Source organism: Crinia signifera, chromosome 1 (assembly GCF_055691185.1).
Source record: "Crinia signifera chromosome 1, ASM5569118v1, whole genome shotgun sequence".
Classification (NCBI taxonomy): Eukaryota; Metazoa; Chordata; class Amphibia; order Anura; family Myobatrachidae; genus Crinia; species Crinia signifera.
In genome coordinates this window covers 147039849-147060573 of record NC_139217.1, presented here as the reverse complement: position 1 = coordinate 147060573, position 20725 = coordinate 147039849, and the positions used below count along the sequence as shown (strand labels likewise).

General features: G+C 47.7%; 1 protein-coding gene across 1 annotated transcript in view; it reads right to left on the bottom strand.

The window, feature by feature from the left end:
* Nucleotides 1–20725, bottom strand: part of LOC146059467 (uncharacterized) — a 75859-nt gene that overhangs the window by 16178 nt on the left and 38956 nt on the right. Inside the window, exon 6 of the mRNA XM_083171719.1 lies at nt 4458–4635. Within this exon, the coding sequence (XP_083027845.1) occupies nt 4458–4635 (178 nt within the window). The remainder of the gene's footprint in view (nt 1–4457; nt 4636–20725) is intronic.

Here is a 20725-nt window from a genome sequence, read left to right as displayed (position 1 = left end):
CCATTTCCTGGCTGTCTACCTATCTCTCTGACCATTCCTCCTATGTCTTCTTGTGACTTCACCTCCCCCCACTTCAAATAACTGTAGGAGTCCACCAAGGTTTTGTTATTGGTTGTCTTCTTTTCTCTCTGTTCATCTTCTTTAGTTAAGCTCAATATCTCTTTTGACTTGCAAAGTCTATGCTGATGACACTCAAATCTTCTTGGATGTCCCTGTGCTTTCTTAAAAGTAACAAGTCTAAATCCATGTACACACGGACAATTGTTCTAAGTGGTTTTGACTACATTGTCAAAATCGCTTAGAATGTTTCTCCAAATTGCGCAACGCCGTTTTGTTGGAGGCACTCGCCATTTCCACCTCGCTGAAAAGAACCAGCGAGATGGAAACAGCGAGTGAAGGGGACAGCGTTGAATACACTGACGGTGAGCTTTCAGCACTGCTCGCCGCGTAGCTTGCCATCGGGCTCGCTGGCGGCATTGAATATACCCCAAAGTACAATAGTGTTAAGTCAGATCAATGAGATCTTGTTAACTTTCATCTAACCCTTATTAACTACTTATCTGTACAGTACAGATTTCCATCTTCTTCTATAGCCCCCCTAGTAATATAGCGGTCTGTAACCACTAACATCAACTTTTCATCCCAATAACCATTATGAATGGCATTCAGGAACACATGCGCTGGGAGACAAAATGTTAATATTTTACAAAAAGGAGAATATCTGCTCTCCAAGTGCAGAGATCTTCAAGAAGACCATGACTGCTGACCTTATGGCTGCTTCATGGCATGAACCTGGAGTAGGGACTGTCTGGAGTTGTGAAATTGCCCCACTATGCTCTATTATTCCCACATTGTAAAGTGGGGGATGGGACTACTATGAAGCAATTCAGCGCAAATTGTTTCACCACTCTCCCAACTTTCCTCCATGAGCCGGTGTTCGGATGGGATTAAGGGAGCTGAGAGAGACTAGCCCACTTTTACGTGTGGTCGGAAGACTTTCCCACTTTTCTGGATGGCAGGGAGTGTCAACCGATTTTTGTGAGCCTCCTGGCCATTCCAGGAGAGTAGGGAATATGTGAAGGACTCATGATCAGCACCCAAAGTCCAAAGTATTATATGACATATATTGTTAGACACTCTTGCCTGTGTTTATTCTGTGAGCATGTTGCAGGGTTTCACAGTTGAACCGAGGTGTATCAGATCAAACATGAGACAGATGGCGAGTGCTAACTAATTGCTAAGAAATTATGATGCAGAGGAAGTGCTATGTTTATTTACTGTAAGAAGATTCGATAAATGTCAGAAATACTCCTGTCTTGTTAAATATCTACTTTGCATGCTGAAGGGCAGCTGTTAATATGAGCAGAAAATATAGCAATACTATGTACTGTAGTACTAAAAGCACACAGGATTTCCCAATGAATTTTCCTAAACGTAACATACTTGGCAGCTCCAGCTCTAGGCCTTAGGATATGTTTTTAAAAAGTGTTGAAAATGGAAAAGGTGATGTGAATACTGTATTAAACCATATACAGAATGTCATTGTTGGTGAGCATCTTACGAAATTATGACATCTCATTGCTCGGGGGCCAGGTGCACCACGCTTCAATAAAGTGATAAAGCGGAGAGTGATAAACAACCAGCCAATCAGCTACTATCTGCATGTTACAGGCTGGGTTTAAAAAATGATGAGCTGATTGACGGGTTGTTAGTCACTCTCCACCTTTTGAAGCTTGGTGCTGCAATAAAAATGTCAAAAACTTTTCAGCAGATTTTATTTGATTAAATCTGATTTGCACCATGGGCCTTATTCAGATCTGAGCTCAGTACAAATTTGTTCGGAAAATGGGCAAAACCATGTGCAGTGCAGGTGGGGCATATGTAACCTGTGCAAAGAGAGTTAGATTTGCGTGAGTTATTTTGTTTCTGTGCAGGGTAAATACTGGCTGCATTATTTTTACACTGCAATTTAGATTTCAGTTTCAGCACACCCCACCCAAATTGAACTCTCTTTGCACAGGTTACATCTGCTCCTCCTGTAGTGCACTTGGTTTGGCCCATTTTCTGAACAAATTTGTACTGAGCTCAGATCTGAATAAGACCCCATGTTCCCTGTGTTTTGTTAAATACACCAGTGCGCACAGAACTAACACCTTTAAAGGGATAATGTACTAACATATTAATTACATCATGTTTTTTAGACAGCATATATTTTTGTGAAAATCAGTGGTACTCCCTTTCCTGTTCCAAATTTACAGCAAAAATAGGGAGATGCTTTCCTTGATCTTCATTTGCACTTTAGGATGGGTACACACTTAACCGCTTAAAATCAGCTGAATGAGAATCTGATTGTGGTACGCATATACACTCACTAATTGTACACTTGATATGTCTGCCCATACATTACAAATGTGATGTCATTGTTGACGGTTACTGCAGCCGGCGGATCTGCAAGTCGTTCATGCACCTATGCAGATGTACCCATATACAGTATTAGCATCAGCTGTGCTGCAGGGCCGACCTGATACAGAATGTCTGTGAAGATGTAACAGACCCACAGTATATTCTATAAACAGGGACAGATGCACTCTACAATGTCATACGTCAGCTGATTGAACGACATATTGCATAGTGTGTACCCAGCATTATACCACCATTATACAGCTGTGTACAGTTAACAGGCCTGATTCTGAGCTGGCAGTAATAGAAAAAAAAAAGTTTTTTTTTTCTTTGCTTTCCTACAAGCTCAGAATCATGCCCTATATATGTGACTCATATGTCTGTATCAACAATCACATCAATAAATCTTTAATTTCCCAAAAAATTTAATGATTACGCATTTAATGATTACTATCTTGTTTTGTACGACTTTGCAAAATTATTATTTATTACCTTATGATTTATAAAATGTGCGGCTTGGTACATTTAGGGGATAATTACATTACACAATCAAATCACATACATAGCAATGCCACACCTAATGATACACCTGTTATCTAGGGATGACAATCTTATGCAATTCTTACGCAGGTCAGCAAATGTAAATGCAGTATGAGCAGATTGAGTTCCCTTAACCATTTAATTGTTGACCTTTTATGAACAAACAGGATTAAAAGAGAGAAAATGGTAGGTGTCGTTTTATTTAGAAATCCCAGTGTCTGGCCCTATGAATGACATTTTTCACAGACATATCCGATTGACCCTGCAGCACAGCCAATGCAGATATATGGGTACATCTGCATGTGTGTATGAATGACCTGTCGACCAAACAATGTAGTGGCCACAGTAACCACCAACAATGATTTCACAACATTTTAGATATACATATACACAGACATATCAAGTGGCCAACCACAGCATCTATTCCCCGCTGCTCAGCGAGTGACAAGGGGCAGTGGCGCATGCAGGGGGGTGTTTCTGAGTACTCAGAAACCCCCCAGGAGTCTAAGGGTCCTAGGCTGAAAGCTGAGGGTCCCCTCTTTCCATGGGTACAAGAATTTTTAAAATCGGCCCTTGGGAACCAGAGATATCTGACTTCAAAGCAGTGGACCCCATCCAAGCCTGTTAATTGCTCTTCCCAGTCAGATATTTCAGGTTCTCTCTGAATTACAGTTTTTCTGAGGGTATATTCCAAAAGCTGGGACTCTCCTCCTTTGATGGACACTAGTCGCTTGTCTCTACTCTTCCCAGAACCAGAGATATCAGCCTTCCAGCAGCTGGTTACTGCTCCAGCTCCACACACCTGGTACTGTATGTAGGCAGTAGGTGCAATTCTCTAGTTTTTAATTCCATTAAAATCTAAGAAATCTATTTCCGGGAACTGGAGATATCTGCAGTCAAGCAAGCTGTCCTCCCACCAGAAAATTATGAATAATAAGCCCACTCCACTATACACCCCTCCTACTTTTGAAAACTAGTTTCAGGGAGATTCTAGTTGGTAGTAGAATTTTGCACAGCGCCCAATTGTGTGGGCGTGTCATGCTTTACTTAAAAGGCGTGTCTAGTTCCATATATGGAGAGATTGTGAACATGGCACCTAGAAGACTGCTACATCTGAGATGAATCTTTTAAAATGACTTGTATACAAATGTATAAAGCAGTGTGAGAGCTACTATACTTTACTTGGTAAAGTGCTGGGAAATGGTGCTGATGATTCAATGTACAGTAAATGTATCTATCTCTCATTCCTTTTTTCCCAAAAAATGTAACAGTGTAATGTGGGCCAGGTGAAATGAGGGAGATTGCTAGACTAATGAGGGGGAGAGGGAGATTACTGCTATTTCAGGAAGTCTCCTGCAGAATGCAGGAGTGGAGGTAACTATGATGTAACAGTGTAATGTGGGCTAAGTGACATATGGGAGATTGCTAGACTAATGAGGGAGAGAGGGAGATTGCTGCTATTTCAGGGAGTCTCCTGCAGAATGCAGGAGGGTAGGCAACCATGCTGAAAAACATACCCTGTGATGCAGTGTTCTGAGGTTCAATTACTGGCGGAACTGTAAGCCGAATCTGTGCTGATTTCAGAACTGTTTCATTTTCTCCCAAGCGTTCTTGCTTTGTTTGGTTTAAAGCATTTTCAATAAAGTAGACATCATCCCTGAGCTGTGATATTTGGGAAAAAACTAAGTCCAAACCCTGTGATATGTTGGGAAAAAAAGGACAAAACAAACACAGAACCAGAATTATATTGTGCCTTAAAATGCAGTAGAATATGTAAGTCAAATTTAACAAAACATTCAGTACATTACTGATACAACAGCTGTGTTACTATGTTATGGAGAAAGACACTTTTTTTTTCTTTTAAGTTGAGCAGTTTAGTAATAATATGGTCAAATACTACCTCCTTGTGGTAAAAATGTATATCTACATTGTCTATAAGCAGAAGCTTGATCCTGCTTGTTTGCTGGTTTGATATACAGTGTAGCTCTATATCCAGGATTTGCTGTAAGTGCTATAAATGAGGAGGTTTTGATGCAAAGCTATACTACGTTTAAAAAGGAAGATACATTTGTCATACAATTCCTTAAATATGGATGCATTCATCGTTTTTGTGTTTGTAAATTAAAATGGTATGGCATTGTCTGTTTTAAGAAATGTATTGCATTGTCTGTTTTAAGAAATGTATTGCTCATAATTCATTTACAGTGGAGATTTTTAATCTACAATACTTCACTGGTTATATTGAAAAGCACTTCAATAGGAAAACTGCATCTAACATTTTAAACATAAGACTTGCTACCATGCCAAAGCTGGCCATACATCTACAGATCGATTGTCAGATTGGACTGGTTGGAACAAAAACCTGGCAATATCTGAATGACAGTTTATGGCAGTTTTCCAGCATTTCAAATCAAATGGTCAACTGTCATTTGCTCTGATCCATTACCAGGATCCAACCAGCCCATTCTGACAATCGATCTGTAGATGTATGGCCAGCTTTAGACTTGTAGTTTCTTGCAAACAGAACAACGTAATGGCTTAATAGACCATGTAGTGAATTAAACATGATAGGAGGGGTGTGGCTAGTCAGGAGCATGTGACTTAAGGAGCCTATGGGTTTGGGATGGATGTTTTGTCGGTTGAAGTTATCAGAGCTGAAAGAGGAGGAGTCTGCCTCTTTTTCTTCAGAAAGTTTGGTGAGTAGACGTGCGAGCTGTAGCTCTTGTAAACTTGCCTGACTTTAGGTGCCTTGCTAATAGATTTAGGGATCACTGAAAAAGAGCAGTTGATAATATGCCCCGTGCTGGCAGAAGGTCGCAATCCCCCTCCCCGCGCCCTCGGCGTAATGTCCGCCCGCCTGCCCATCTGCGACAGGATTCGGGCCTAGGCCAGGATACCGCCGGTTCACCCGAGCCCTGAGACGCTGCGCTCGGGGCCTTACCTTCGAGCGGGCGTTTTGCTTCAGCGGCTCGCGGACGCGGGTCTGCTGCGGCGGGGCACCGCGCGAGGGGTAGGGCTGCTGAGCGCGGCGGTATGGCGTCACGCGGTGTGCGCCCATCGACGGGACGGGCGCGCCGCGGGCAAGGAAGTGAACCGGCGGCTCCGGCTGAGGCAGCAGAGCCTGAAGCCAGCAGGAGGCGGCGGTCGGCCGCCGCTAAGAGCGGGGGAGCAGGGAGTGGTGAGCGGGCAATGGCGGACCGCCCTAGCGTGGCGCTGCCAGCAAGGGGACGCGGCCGTTCACCCAGGGGCAGGACCAGGGCGTCAAGGGGAGGCAGTGACACCGCTCAGTTGTCAGCGCGCAGGCCCCTGCTAGACCTCCATGGATCCTCCTGGGGCTCATTATATAGGGATACTCTCGATGCAAGGGTAGAGAGTGAAGAGGAGGGCAGTGAAGGGAGCAGCAGACGTCACAGAGGGCAGCCCTCTGGACATGGTGGACGACAGGGCGCTGCTTTTGCTCACAGAGCAGCTAGTAGGCCCCGGAATGCCGCCCCCTCTTTTGATCCTGCTTTCCTGTCAGCAGCATTATCCTCCGTAGCTGGTGACCTGGCCCCACTGGTGGATGGTCCCCCTGAGCAACCGGAGCGCTCTGCACCAGGCAGACGCCGGTCCTCTAGTGCTAGAAGAGAGCTCATACCCGGATGTGCAGCATTTGTGAATGCATTTAGGGATTTAGACACGCCAGGTCCTTCCCGGCCAGTGGGCCTGGGGGTAGGGCTACACACTCATCCCGCTCTGGTAGCAGACGAGGTGGGAGGCGCTCTTCTGCTTTTATACCTGCAGAGGTCCCGATGCATGATGATGAAGATGCCGAGGAGGAGGAGTTTGAGGCAGAGGAAGAAGATAATGACGATGACACATGGGCTGCGCAGCCCGAGGACTCAGGTGAGGAAGACACTGATGAGGATGAGGATGCTGGGTGTAATTCCTCCACTGCGGGCTCACATTCCACACGCCACACATCCAGTTCCTCCTCTTCCTCTGCAGCGGGTTCAGACGTGGGTAGTACCACGAAGGCACGGAAACGGGCCGCAAAGTATGCAAAAAAGGAATCAGGCCGCCAGTTGGGCCGCGGTAAGCGCAAGAGAGCTTCCATTTCCAAGGCAGCAAAGGCCAATGGTGGAATTGGGTCCGAAGCTTTCCGCTCGTATGATAATTGGCTGGCAGGGTTCTGCGTCTTTGCAGCTTGTTACCTAGAAGACCGCCCAGAAGACCATATGAATATCATTAGGTATATTCATATGGTACATGACATGTACATGAAATATGGGGGGGTAGCATGGAGGTCATATGATGACCAGTTCCGCAGAAAGCAGGACTGTCTCCATATCATGGATTTCGGTTGCAAGGACGTAGAAGTCTGGATGGAGGTGTTTAGACTGCATACTGAGGCGGCTGAGGGATCTAGACAGCTGGCGGCAGTAGCTTCCGCTGCTCCTAGTCAGCAGAGACCGGCGCCAGAAGTTCAAACGCAGAAACGTTTTCCCCCGGGGGGCAGGGCATTCACCCCGGGTATGGCAAAAGGGAAATGTTATGCTTTTAATAATTCCTTTTGCCAGCAGGGCCAGCGATGTAAGTATAAGCATGTTTGCATAAACTGCTCTGGTAATCACCCGGCGTCGAGCTTCTTTCGAGGTAACCGCCCCGCTAGAGGGGCGGGAGGACAATCGACCCACAAACCCTCTCCCACAGGCGCACCTCGCTAGGGCGCATACCCCGGTTCAGGCCGACGCCATGCGTCAATGGCTCCGCCTGTACCCAGATAGAGAGGTAGCTGAGTTTTTGTTAAAAGGATTTACAGTTGGTTTTGTTTTACCAGTTCAGGGTGAGGTTCGGGGTGGGTCCTTTCGGAACCTGCAATCTGCCCGTTCCTTCCCGTCAGTTCTCAAAGAGAAAGTGGAAAAGGAAATCCGCCTAGGGCGCATGGCAGGTCCCTTCCCAGGCCCCCCCATAGAAGGGCTAGTGATATCTCCAGTGGGGGTGGTCCCTAAGAAGGTTGCTGGAAAATTCAGGTTAATCCAGCATCTTTCTTACCCCGAGGGTTTCTCTGTGAATGATGCCATCCCAGAGGAGGTTTGTTCAGTGATTTACCAGTCATTCGACGAGGCATTGGACATGGTCCGTTCATTCCAGAAGGGGGCCCTCATGGCAAAAATAGACGTTGAATCTGCTTTTCGACTTCTCCCTTTACACCCCAGCGCATTTAGGTACATGGGCTTTCGCATAGGTGAGGAATACTTCATTGACAAATGCTTGCCAATGGGGTGTTCGGTATCCTGTGCTTATTTTGAAAGGTTTAGTACCTTTTTGCACTGGTGCATCGAAAAATCAGCCGGTGTGGGTGGGATCGCCCACTACCTGGATGATTTTTTGTGCGTCGGCCCCCCGAACTCTGGACACTGTGCTCACCTCCTTACAACCATGCGTTCCCTTTTCCAGCAATTTGGCGTGCCAATTGCGGAAGAGAAAACGGAAGGTCCCGTTACTTGCTTGTCGTTTCTGGGGATCCAGATCGACACCCGGCTGGGGTTATGTCGCCTTCCCTCAGATAAGATCCTGAGGCTGAAGGAAATTATTGCCATGTTCAGAGAATAGCGCAAGGTTACACTGCGGCAGGCTCAGTCCCTGCTAGGCCAGCTTAACTTTGCGTGCAAGGTTATTCCTATGGGAAGGCTTTTCTGTAGGAAGCTGGAGCGGGCCACTGCAGGAGTCAACAGATCCCATCATCTCGTACGCCTCTCGGCGGAGATTAGACGAGATCTGGCTGTCTGGTCCTCCTTCTTAGAGGATTTCAACGGCATAAGGATCTGGCTGGCTCCTGCCGTGGACAACTCCTCGCTCCAACTATACACTGATGCTGCCGGGTCAACAAGTTTTGGCTGCTTCCTGGAAGGTAGCTGGTGTGCGCAGGCGTGGCCTTCAGAGTGGTTACAGAATGGGCTGAACAGGGACATGCTCCTACTGGAGCTGTTTCCTATCATGGTAGCCATAGAGATATGGGGCCCCCGCTTAGCTAATCGCGGCGTCCTGTTTTGGTGTGATAATTTCAGCACGGTCCACGCAATTAACAATCAGAAGGCGAAGTCCCCACTAGTGCTAAGGGTCCTGGCGCAGCTGTCCTTACAGTGCCTGCGCCATAATATTATGTTCAAAGCTAGACACGTGCCAGGGGTTCAGAATGAGATCGCGGACGCCTTGTCTCGTTTCCAGTGGGAGCGTTTCAGACAGCTAGCTCCCGGCGCTGACGCTGTTGGGGTCTCGTGCCCGCTTTATGTTTGGCAGGTGATCGGGCCGGACTGGAGGGGCTAGCGGAGCTGTCATTGGCGCCAGCTACCCTTAGGACTTACCGCCAGGCATGGGCAGAATGGCAATCTTTCTCTGGAGGTTCAGCCCGGCAAGGTAGGCGTGGCCAAAAGCTTTTGCTTTCTTTTGTGTGGAAGTTGTACAACACAGGCAAGTCTAGGGCGGTGGCGGTGCGTTATTTAGCCGGTATTTCCTTTTTTGCGCAGCTTCATGGCTTAGCGGATAACACAAAGGGTTTTCTGATTAGGAAAGCCATGAATGGTTGGTCACGTGTGGCACCAGTTGCGGCTGATCGCAGACGCCCTATCGATTCCTCGCTTCTCGTTTCACTTAGTGATAAAGTTAGTTGTTACGCAGATTCCGTGTTCGAATCATTGTTATTTAGATTAGCGTTTTCTGTTGCTTTTCATGGGGCGCTGAGAGTGTCAGAGCTGGTATCGCCGGCGAAGCATAAGCATGCGACACTGCTTTGCTCGGATATACGCTTAGGCCAAGGGACTATGTGGTGTAGAATCAGGCGCTCAAAAACGGATCAGTTAGCCATGGGGAATTGGGTAAAGATGGCCCCTGGGGTCACGCCTTCAGTATGCCCTGTGACTCTATCTACGCAGTACGCGTCAGTCCGTCCCGAGGTTCAGGGTTCCTGGTTGGTTCATTATGATGGTGTGCCATTGACCAGGTACCAGTTCAGCTGGATGTTGAGGACGTGTGTGAAGGGACTGGGGCTGTCTACCTTGGACTATGGTACCCATTCTTTCCGCATAGGCTCCGCCACGTCTGCCGCTGGCGCAGGGTGGCCGGTTTCAGACATAAAGGGGGAAATTTACTAAAGGAAATGTGTAAAAAATAGGTGTAAAAATAGGTGTATTTTTACCCAGAAATACACTTATTTTTGACATTTTCTATCCCGAAAATACAGCAATTCATATTGATGTGCTATCAATACGAATTGCCATATTTTCGGGATAGAAAATGTCAAAAATAAGTGTATTTCTGGGTACAAATACACCTATTTTTACACCTATTTTTTACACATTTCCTTTAGTAAATTTCCCCCAAAGAAACTAGGGCGTTGGCGCTCCGCGTCGTATAAAAAGTACATACGTCCACACCTCCTTCCCTGATGGTCTGTGCGTGTATGGTTTCCAGTGATGACTGCACTCCTATGTACCCCTCCCCCCCTTTTTAGTCCTACTCGGGGATTAGCTACGCTCTGTTGTTGGGCCAGCGTCCGGAGTTTTCACGCTTTTTTACCTGACCTGACGGACTGAATCTGGCTTCACACAATTCGGCTAATTAGGCTTCAATTAAGAGTCCCTCAGCAGGTTCAGTCGTTTTTTCTCCGGCCGAGTAATCCCCCTCTTACCCTCAACCATCCAACTTCCCCCTCCCCTTGTTTGTGATTACCCTTGTATTCTTGAGTGGCTTCAACTAGGTTGAAGCAGGGCTACCGCACCAAATTCGTGCAGAATCCAAATTGTTTTTCTTTGGCAGATCCTCCTAAAATGCATTATACCTATCCTTAATTAACGCATTCTAACTCCTTTCTACGAAATTTCTCCTTCAGGTATGGGCAGGGACAACTTCAGGGTATGGATAGTGGGTCACTCGTTCGTATATTGGGCTGAGAAGTTGGTAGCTGCAGGTGAAGGACCTGTCTTTGATTGGAATGGCTTGGTGCGTTGGATGGGAGTGAGGGGAATGTCCTGGCGCGAGCTAAGGGCTTTCCTCATGGATAAGGTGATGTTGTTTGGTTTGCCTCAAGTGCTAGTCCTTCATCTGGGAGGTAATGACCTGGGGAAAATGTCCCAAATGGAGTTGAGGGCTTTGATCCTTGGAGATCTGGCCGCCGTGAGAGCAGCTTGGCCGGAGTGCACCCTTATCTGGTCCTGTATCGTGCCTCGATTATGTTGGAGAGGAGTCAGAGACTGTAGGGCCATTGATGAGGCTAGGAAAAAGCTAAATGCAGCAGTTTCACGATGGGTATTTAAAGTAGGTGGCGCAGTAGTGCGGCATGAACGGATAAGATTCCATTATCATCAGCTGTGTATAGGCCCGATGGAATTCACCTAGTTAAGGCTGGTTTAATCTTGTTTGTGGAGGATCTGTTGGTAGTGGTCGGATCAGTTCTTTAATTGGTGGCGGGGCGGAACCTCCGGGACCGGGGTCCCCGCTTTGGCGGAAAAGAACGGCTTGTTGATCATTTTGAGATGTTTCCCTAAGTTATTTTGCAGCGTATTTGGTGTTGTTTCGGTGCGCTCGCCTCTCATTGGCTTAGGCCTTTCGCTAGACCACCCGCCCCGGGGGTAGCGAACCCACCCGGATGGGTGGGCAGTCAATGGGGAGGTGGGGAGGATACCGCTTTTCTGAGTTAGACCGAATAGCGTATGCTTGTTTGGGGTGGAGCTTAATGCATAGCCGTTCTTTCTGGCCACCATTAAAATAAATTAACTAATTAAACTAAACTAAAATTAGCTTAAAAAATTATAAATAAATATCAGCTGACAAATTCTGCCAAATCCAAGTCTCCGTGTCTTTATTTCTGGTTAAAGTGATTAAGATTAAGGTTGTTATCATACACATGCTTCAGGTCACACATCTGCTATTACAATGTTTAGAACAACGTAATGGCTGAATAGACCATGTAGTGAATTAAACATGATAGGAGGGGTGTGGCTAGTCAGGAGCATGTGACTTAAGGAGCCTATGGGTTTGGGATGGATGTTTTGTCGGTTGAAGTTATCAGAGCTGAAAGAGGAGGAGTCTGCCTCTTTTTCTTCAGAAAGTTTGGTGAGTAGACGTGCGAGCTGTAGCTCTTGTAAACTTGCCTGACTTTAGGTGCCTTGCTAATAGATTTAGGGATCACTGAAAAAGAGCAGTTGATAATATGCCCCGTGCTGGCAGAAGGTCGCAATCCCCCTCCCCGCGCCCTCGGCGTAATGTCCGCCCGCCTGCCCATCTGCGACAGGATTCGGGCCTAGGCCAGGATACCGCCGGTTCACCCGAGCCCTGAGACGCTGCGCTCGGGGCCTTACCTTCGAGCGGGCGTTTTGCTTCAGCGGCTCGCGGACGCGGGTCTGCTGCGGCGGGGCACCGCGCGAGGGGTAGGGCTGCTGAGCGCGGCGGTATGGCGTCACGCGGTGTGTGCCCGTCGACGGGACGGGCGCGCCGCGGGCAAGGAAGTGAACCGGCGGCTCCGGCTGAGGCAGCAGAGCCTGAAGCCAGCAGGAGGCGGCGGTCGGCCGCCGCTAAGAGCGGGGGAGCAGGGAGTGGTGAGCGGGCAATGGCGGACCGCCCTAGCGTGGCGCTGCCAGCAAGGGGACGCGGCCGTTCACCCAGGGGCAGGACCAGGGCGTCAAGGGGAGGCAGTGACACCGCTCAGTTGTCAGCGCGCAGGCCCCTGCTAGACCTCCATGGATCCTCCTGGGGCTCATTATATAGGGATACTCTCGATGCAAGGGTAGAGAGTGAAGAGGAGGGCAGTGAAGGGAGCAGCAGACGTCACAGAGGGCAGCCCTCTGGACATGGTGGACGACAGGGCGCTGCTTTTGCTCACAGAGCAGCTAGTAGGCCCCGGAATGCCGCCCCCTCTTTTGATCCTGCTTTCCTGTCAGCAGCATTATCCTCCGTAGCTGGTGACCTGGCCCCACTGGTGGATGGTCCCCCTGAGCAACCGGAGCGCTCTGCACCAGGCAGACGCCGGTCCTCTAGTGCTAGAAGAGAGCTCATACCCGGATGTGCAGCATTTGTGAATGCATTTAGGGATTTAGACACGCCAGGTCCTTCCCGGCCAGTGGGCCTGGGGGTAGGGCTACACACTCATCCCGCTCTGGTAGCAGACGCGGCGGGAGGCGCTCTTCTGCTTTTATACCTGCAGAGGTCCCGATGCATGATGATGAAGATGCCGAGGAGGAGGAGTTTGAGGCAGAGGAAGAAGATAATGACGATGACACATGGGCTGCGCAGCCCGAGGACTCAGGTGATGAAGACACTGATGAGGATGAGGATGCTGGGTGTAATTCCTCCACTGCGGGCTCACATTCCACACGCCACACATCCAGTTCCTCCTCTTCCTCTGCAGCGGGTTCAGACGTGGGTAGTACCACGAAGGCACGGAAACGGGCCGCAAAGTATGCAAAAAAGGAATCAGGCCGCCAGTTGGGCCGCGGTAAGCGCAAGAGAGCTTCCATTTCCCGCAGGGAGAGGAAAAGGAGGAATTTGCCCGCAGTGGTGCACTGCGATTACACCGCAGTTCTGCGTGGCCTTAGGGAAAGCTGCCGTATAAAAATTGAGAAGGGCGATTTTGTGGACATGTTCAGCTTAACTGACGAGTCCAAAAAGGCGTACAAGGCAGCAAAGGCCAAGGGTGGAATTGGGTCCGAAGCTTTCCGCTCGTATGATAATTGGCTGGCAGGGTTCTGCGTCTTTGCAGCTTGTTACCTAGAAGACCGCCCAGAAGAGCATATGAATATCATTAGGTATATTCATATGGTACATGACATGTACATGAAATATGGGGGGGTAGCATGGAGGTCATATGATGACCAGTTCCGCAGAAAGCAGGACTGTCTCCATATCATGGATTTCGGTTGCAAGGACGTAGAAGTCTGGATGGAGGTGTTTAGACTGCATACTGAGGCGGCTGAGGGATCTAGACAGCTGGCGGCAGTAGCTTCCGCTGCTCCTAGTCAGCAGAGACCGGCGCCAGAAGTTCAAACGCAGAAACGTTTTCCCCCGGGGGGCAGGGCATTCACCCCGGGTATGGCAAAAGGGAAATGTTATGCTTTTAATAATTCCTTTTGCCAGCAGGGCCAGCGATGTAAGTATAAGCATGTTTGCATAAACTGCTCTGGTAATCACCCGGCGTCGAGCTTCTTTCGAGGTAACCGCCCCGCTAGAGGGGCGGGAGGACAATCGACCCACAAACCCTCTCCCACAGGCGCACCTCGCTAGGGCGCATACCCCGGTTCAGGCCGACGCCATGCGTCAATGGCTCCGCCTGTACCCAGATAGAGAGGTAGCTGAGTTTTTGTTAAAAGGATTTACAGTTGGTTTTGTTTTACCAGTTCAGGGTGAGGTTCGGGGTGGGTCCTTTCGGAACCTGCAATCTGCCCGTTCCTTCCCGTCAGTTCTCAAAGAGAAAGTGGAAAAGGAAATCCGCCTAGGGCGCATGGCAGGTCCCTTCCCAGGCCCCCCCATAGAAGGGCTAGTGATATCTCCAGTGGGGGTGGTCCCTAAGAAGGTTGCTGGAAAATTCAGGTTAATCCAGCATCTTTCTTACCCCGAGGGTTTCTCTGTGAATGATGCTATCCCAGAGGAGGTTTGTTCAGTGATTTACCAGTCATTCGACGAGGCATTGGACATGGTCCGTTCATTCCAGAAGGGGGCCCTCATGGCAAAAATAGACGTTGAATCTGCTTTTCGACTTCTCCCTTTACACCCCAGCGCATTTAGGTACATGGGCTTTCGCATAGGTGAGGAATACTTCATTGACAAATGCTTGCCAATGGGGTGTTCGGTATCCTGTGCTTATTTTGAAAGGTTTAGTACCTTTTTGCACTGGTGCATCGAAAAATCAGCCGGTGTGGGTGGGATCGCCCACTACCTGGATGATTTTTTGTGCGTCGGCCCCCCGAACTCTGGACACTGTGCTCACCTCCTTACAACCATGCGTTCCCTTTTCCAGCAATTTGGCGTGCCAATTGCGGAAGAGAAAACGGAAGGTCCCGTTACTTGCTTGTCGTTTCTGGGGATCCAGATCGACACCCGGCTGGGGTTATGTCGCCTTCCCTCAGATAAGATCCTGAGGCTGAAGGAAATTATTGCCATGTTCAGAGAATAGCGCAAGGTTACACTGCGGCAGGCTCAGTCCCTGCTAGGCCAGCTTAACTTTGCGTGCAAGGTTATTCCTATGGGAAGGCTTTTCTGTAGGAAGCTGGAGCGGGCCACTGCAGGAGTCAACAGATCCCATCATCTCGTACGCCTCTCGGCGGAGATTAGACGAGATCTGGCTGTCTGGTCCTCCTTCTTAGAGGATTTCAACGGCATAAGGATCTGGCTGGCTCCTGCCGTGGACAACTCCTCGCTCCAACTATACACTGATGCTGCCGGGTCAACAAGTTTTGGCTGCTTCCTGGAAGGTAGCTGGTGTGCGCAGGCGTGGCCTTCAGAGTGGTTACAGAATGGGCTGAACAGGGACATGCTCCTACTGGAGCTGTTTCCTATCATGGTAGCCATAGAGATATGGGGCCCCCGCTTAGCTAATCGCGGCGTCCTGTTTTGGTGTGATAATTTCAGCACGGTCCACGCAATTAACAATCAGAAGGCGAAGTCCCCACTAGTGCTAAGGGTCCTGGCGCAGCTGTCCTTACAGTGCCTGCGCCATAATATTATGTTCAAAGCTAGACACGTGCCAGGGGTTCAGAATGAGATCGCGGACGCCTTGTCTCGTTTCCAGTGGGAGCGTTTCAGACAGCTAGCTCCCGGCGCTGACGCTGTTGGGGTCTCGTGCCCGCTTTATGTTTGGCAGGTGATCGGGCCGGACTGGAGGGGCTAGCGGAGCTGTCATTGGCGCCAGCTACCCTTAGGACTTACCGCCAGGCATGGGCAGAATGGCAATCTTTCTCTGGAGGTTCAGCCCGGCAAGGTAGGCGTGGCCAAAAGCTTTTGCTTTCTTTTGTGTGGAAGTTGTACAACACAGGCAAGTCTAGGGCGGTGGCGGTGCGTTATTTAGCCGGTATTTCCTTTTTTGCGCAGCTTCATGGCTTAGCGGATAACACAAAGGGTTTTCTGATTAGGAAAGCCATGAATGGTTGGTCACGTGTGGCACCAGTTGCGGCTGATCGCAGACGCCCTATCGATTCCTCGCTTCTCGTTTCACTTAGTGATAAAGTTAGTTGTTACGCAGATTCCGTGTTCGAATCATTGTTATTTAGATTAGCGTTTTCTGTTGCTTTTCATGGGGCGCTGAGAGTGTCAGAGCTGGTATCGCCGGCGAAGCATAAGCATGCGACACTGCTTTGCTCGGATATACGCTTAGGCCAAGGGACTATGTGGTGTAGAATCAGGCGCTCAAAAACGGATCAGTTAGCCATGGGGAATTGGGTAAAGATGGCCCTGTGACTCTATCTACGCAGTACGCGTCAGTCCGTCCCGAGGTTCAGGGTTCCTGGTTGGTTCATTATGATGGTGTGCCATTGACCAGGTTCAGCTGGATGTTGAGGACGTGTGTGAAGGGACTGGGGCTGTCTACCTTGGACTATGGTACCCATTCTTTCCGCATAGGCTCCGCCACGTCTGCCGCTGGCGCAGGGTGGCCGGTTTCAGACATAAAGGGGGAAATTTACTAAAGGAAATGTGTAAAAAATAGGTGTAAAAATAGGTGTATTTTTACCCAGAAATACACTTATTTTTGACATTTTCTATCCCGAAAATACAGCAATTCATATTGATGTGCTATCAATACGAATTGCCATATTTTCGGGATAGAAAATGTAAAAAATAAGTGTATTTCTGGGTACAAATACACCTATTTTTACACCTATTTTTTACACATTTCCTTTAGTAAATTTCCCCCAAAGAAACTAGGGCGTTGGCGCTCCGCGTCGTATAAAAAGTACATACGTCCACACCTCCTTCCCTGATGGTCTGTGCGTGTATGGTTTCCAGTGATGACTGCACTCCTATGTACCCCTCCCCCCCTTTTTAGTCCTACTCGGGGATTAGCTACGCTCTGTTGTTGGGCCAGCGTCCGGAGTTTTCACGCTTTTTTACCTGACCTGACGGACTGAATCTGGCTTCACACAATTCGGCTAATTAGGCTTCAATTAAGAGTCCCTCAGCAGGTTCAGTCGTTTTTTCTCCGGCCGAGTAATCCCCCTCTTACCCTCAACCATCCAACTTCCCCCTCCCCTTGTTTGTGATTACCCTTGTATTCTTGAGTGATTTCAACTAGGTTGAAGCAGGGCTACCGCACCAAATTCGTGCAGAATCCAAATTGTTTTTCTTTGGCAGATCCTCCTAAAATGCATTATACCTATCCTTAATTAACGCATTCTAACTCCTTTCTACGAAATTTCTCCTTCAGGTATGGGCAGGGACAACTTCAGGGTATGGATAGTGGGTCACTCGTTCGTATATTGGGCTGAGAAGTTGGTAGCTGCAGGTGAAGGACCTGTCTTTGATTGGAATGGCTTGGTGCGTTGGATGGGAGTGAGGGGAATGTCCTGGCGCGAGCTAAGGGCTTTCCTCATGGATAAGGTGATGTTGTTTGGTTTGCCTCAAGTGCTAGTCCTTCATCTGGGAGGTAATGACCTGGGGAAAATGTCCCAAATGGAGTTGAGGGCTTTGATCCTTGGAGATCTGGCCGCCGTGAGAGCAGCTTGGCCGGAGTGCACCCTTATCTGGTCCTGTATCGTGCCTCGATTATGTTGGAGAGGAGTCAGAGACTGTAGGGCCATTGATGAGGCTAGGAAAAAGCTAAATGCAGCAGTTTCACGATGGGTATTTAAAGTAGGTGGCGCAGTAGTGCGGCATGAACGGATAAGATTCCGTTATCATCAGCTGTGTATAGGCCCGATGGAATTCACCTAGTTAAGGCTGGTTTAATCTTGTTTGTGGAGGATCTGTTGGTAGTGGTCGGATCAGTTCTTTAATTGGTGGCGGGGCGGAACCTCCGGGACCGGGGTCCCCGCTTTGGCGGAAAAGAACGGCTTGTTGATCATTTTGAGATGTTTCCCTAAGTTATTTTGCAGCGTATTTGGTGTTGTTTCGGTGCGCTCGCCTCTCATTGGCTTAGGCCTTTCGCTAGACCACCCGCCCCGGGGGTAGCGAACCCACCCGGATGGGTGGGCAGTCAATGGGGAGGTGGGGAGGATACCGCTTTTCTGAGTTAGACCGAATAGCGTATGCTTGTTTGGGGTGGAGCTTAATGCATAGCCGTTCTTTCTGGCCACCATTAAAATAAATTAACTAATTAAACTAAACTAAAATTAGCTTAAAAAATTATAAATAAATATCAGCTGACAAATTCTGCCAAATCCAAGTCTCCGTGTCTTTATTTCTGGTTAAAGTGATTAAGATTAAGGTTGTTATCATACACATGCTTCAGGTCACACATCTGCTATTACAATGTTTAGAACAACGTAATGGCTGAATAGACCATGTAGTGAATTAAACATGATAGGAGGGGTGTGGCTAGTCAGGAGCATGTGACTTAAGGAGCCTATGGGTTTGGGATGGATGTTTTGTCGGTTGAAGTTATCAGAGCTGAAAGAGGAGGAGTCTGCCTCTTTTTCTTCAGAAAGTTTCCCACCCTCCCTTCCCTGTTTTTCGGTTAGGGGTGGTTATTTAATTGCGTCGGCTGATTGGCGGAAAAGAACGGCTTGTTGATCATTTTGAGATGTTTCCCTAAGTTATTTTGCAGCGTATTTGGTGTTGTTTCGGTGCGCTCGCCTCTCATTGGCTTAGGCCTTTCGCTAGACCACCCGCCCCGGGGGTAGCGAACCCACCCGGATGGGTGTGCAGTCAATGGGGAGGTGGGGAGGATACCGCTTTTCTGAGTTAGACCGAATAGCGTATGCTTGTTTGGGGTGGAGCTTAATGCATAGCCGTTCTTTCTGGCCACCATTAAAATAAATTAACTAATTAAACTAAACTAAAATTAGCTTAAAAATTTATAAATAAATATCAGCTGACAAATTCTGCCAAATCCAAGTCTCCGTGTCTTTATTTCTGGTTAAAGTGATTAAGATTAAGGTTGTTATCATACACATGCTTCAGGTCACACATCTGCTATTACAATGTTTAATATAAATAAGGAAAATGCAGGCGCTCATTAAACCCAAAGCAACCAATCAGATCTATTATCTTAAAGAAGGTCGTACATAAATAAGAACTATAATCTGGTTGCTATGGGTAACATCCCATCTTCAATAGAACTTATAATCAGGCTCACCTTGATGTAGGTGGGCATGTATTATTGCTAAACATGTGCTAAGAACCTTACTTGTACAGATTATTAAAATGTTCTCATTATCAGTATTCTTAGTGCTGTGTTTTAAATACAGCATAATTCCTATATTATTTACTGGGATTTAAAAAAAAAATGAGTATAGTGGGGGGTTTTTTAGAACTAAACCTACAACCCTGTATAAGTGCAAATGGTACTTGTTTAGTTTCCCCTTGTGGGGCTCGCTGCGCGCGCCCACGCTATGGGCTCGGTGGCTTGCTACTCTCGCCACACTACCTAAAATCAACTCCATGCCAATGTGGATAGTGGGGGTATGAACTATCCACGTTGGCATGGAGTTTATTTAGTTTATTTTAGAAAGTTTGGCGAGCGCCGAACCCGGAAGTAGCACGCGGCCATGCTGGCGCCGTGAAACTACACAAGTACTGTACAAAAACACTATGGGGGAATTTTACTAAGGGCAAATCATAAAAAATAGGTGTATTCGTATCCAGAAATAAACCTATTTTTTACAAATTCGTATTTTCGCGATTTACTGTTGAAAATACGGCAATTCGTATTCATATTGATGGAACATTTGTAATTGTATTTACAAATACGAATTCATACGCCATTGTTAGGAATCACCATTCATAAGAATGGTGATTCCTAATATTCTAAGCGGCCGTATTGAAAATATAGAAAGTGACAGAGCGCAAATCTATTTAGAAACTCCCCTGAGTCTGCTGCTGTCTCTATTAAGGGGATACTCCACTCCTTAATAATTACCAAAGAACTAAGAAATTTAGAGACAGCGCTGATCCAGGTCAAATTAAAAAGATATTTTTTTAATGTTATAGTAAAAAGTATTCACAATGCAATTTATACAATTACACACAAAGAACCGGCCAGTAATATACATATAAAAACTATTATAATTTTCACTGTAGCTGTTGCTTTAAAAAATTGTTATTGACATAACCAGAAAGAAGCAATGGCTATAAATGCTTTTTATAATATATTGGAATCCGGATTAATGTAATTGTTAATGTTCTGTTATTATTGTGCAAGCAAAAAGCTGTTTAGCAGATGACAATCAGACAGCACTCTCACAGCTCTGTTTGTTAGTTGTTATTAGCATACATGCTTTGAACATTTAAGCAAAGCAAAGTTCAGTCAGTGAAATGACAACCTCCCGATTGAGTCCTTTATAGAAGGTAGTGGCGTCCCGGCTGCTGATTTCCTGCATATGCAATGCAGCCTTTCAGGGTTCCTCCACACACTCGTTAACGGGGCGGCAGTAGGGTCGGCACCTGTGCAAATCTCCTTAATGCGTTTCTCCGCCTCCAACTCGGCGGCTTCTTCTTCGGTTTTAAATAGATATGTTTATATCAGTGTGCCCACAGACTACTGGGGCAGGGACACCTGTTTGCCCGCAGCTTGCTGTCTCCTGGAGCAGGAACCAGGCCCCTTGGCCGCCCTAGCCCTAGCAGATGGTATCCTGACAGATGGCCATTATTGGAATGTGGTAGT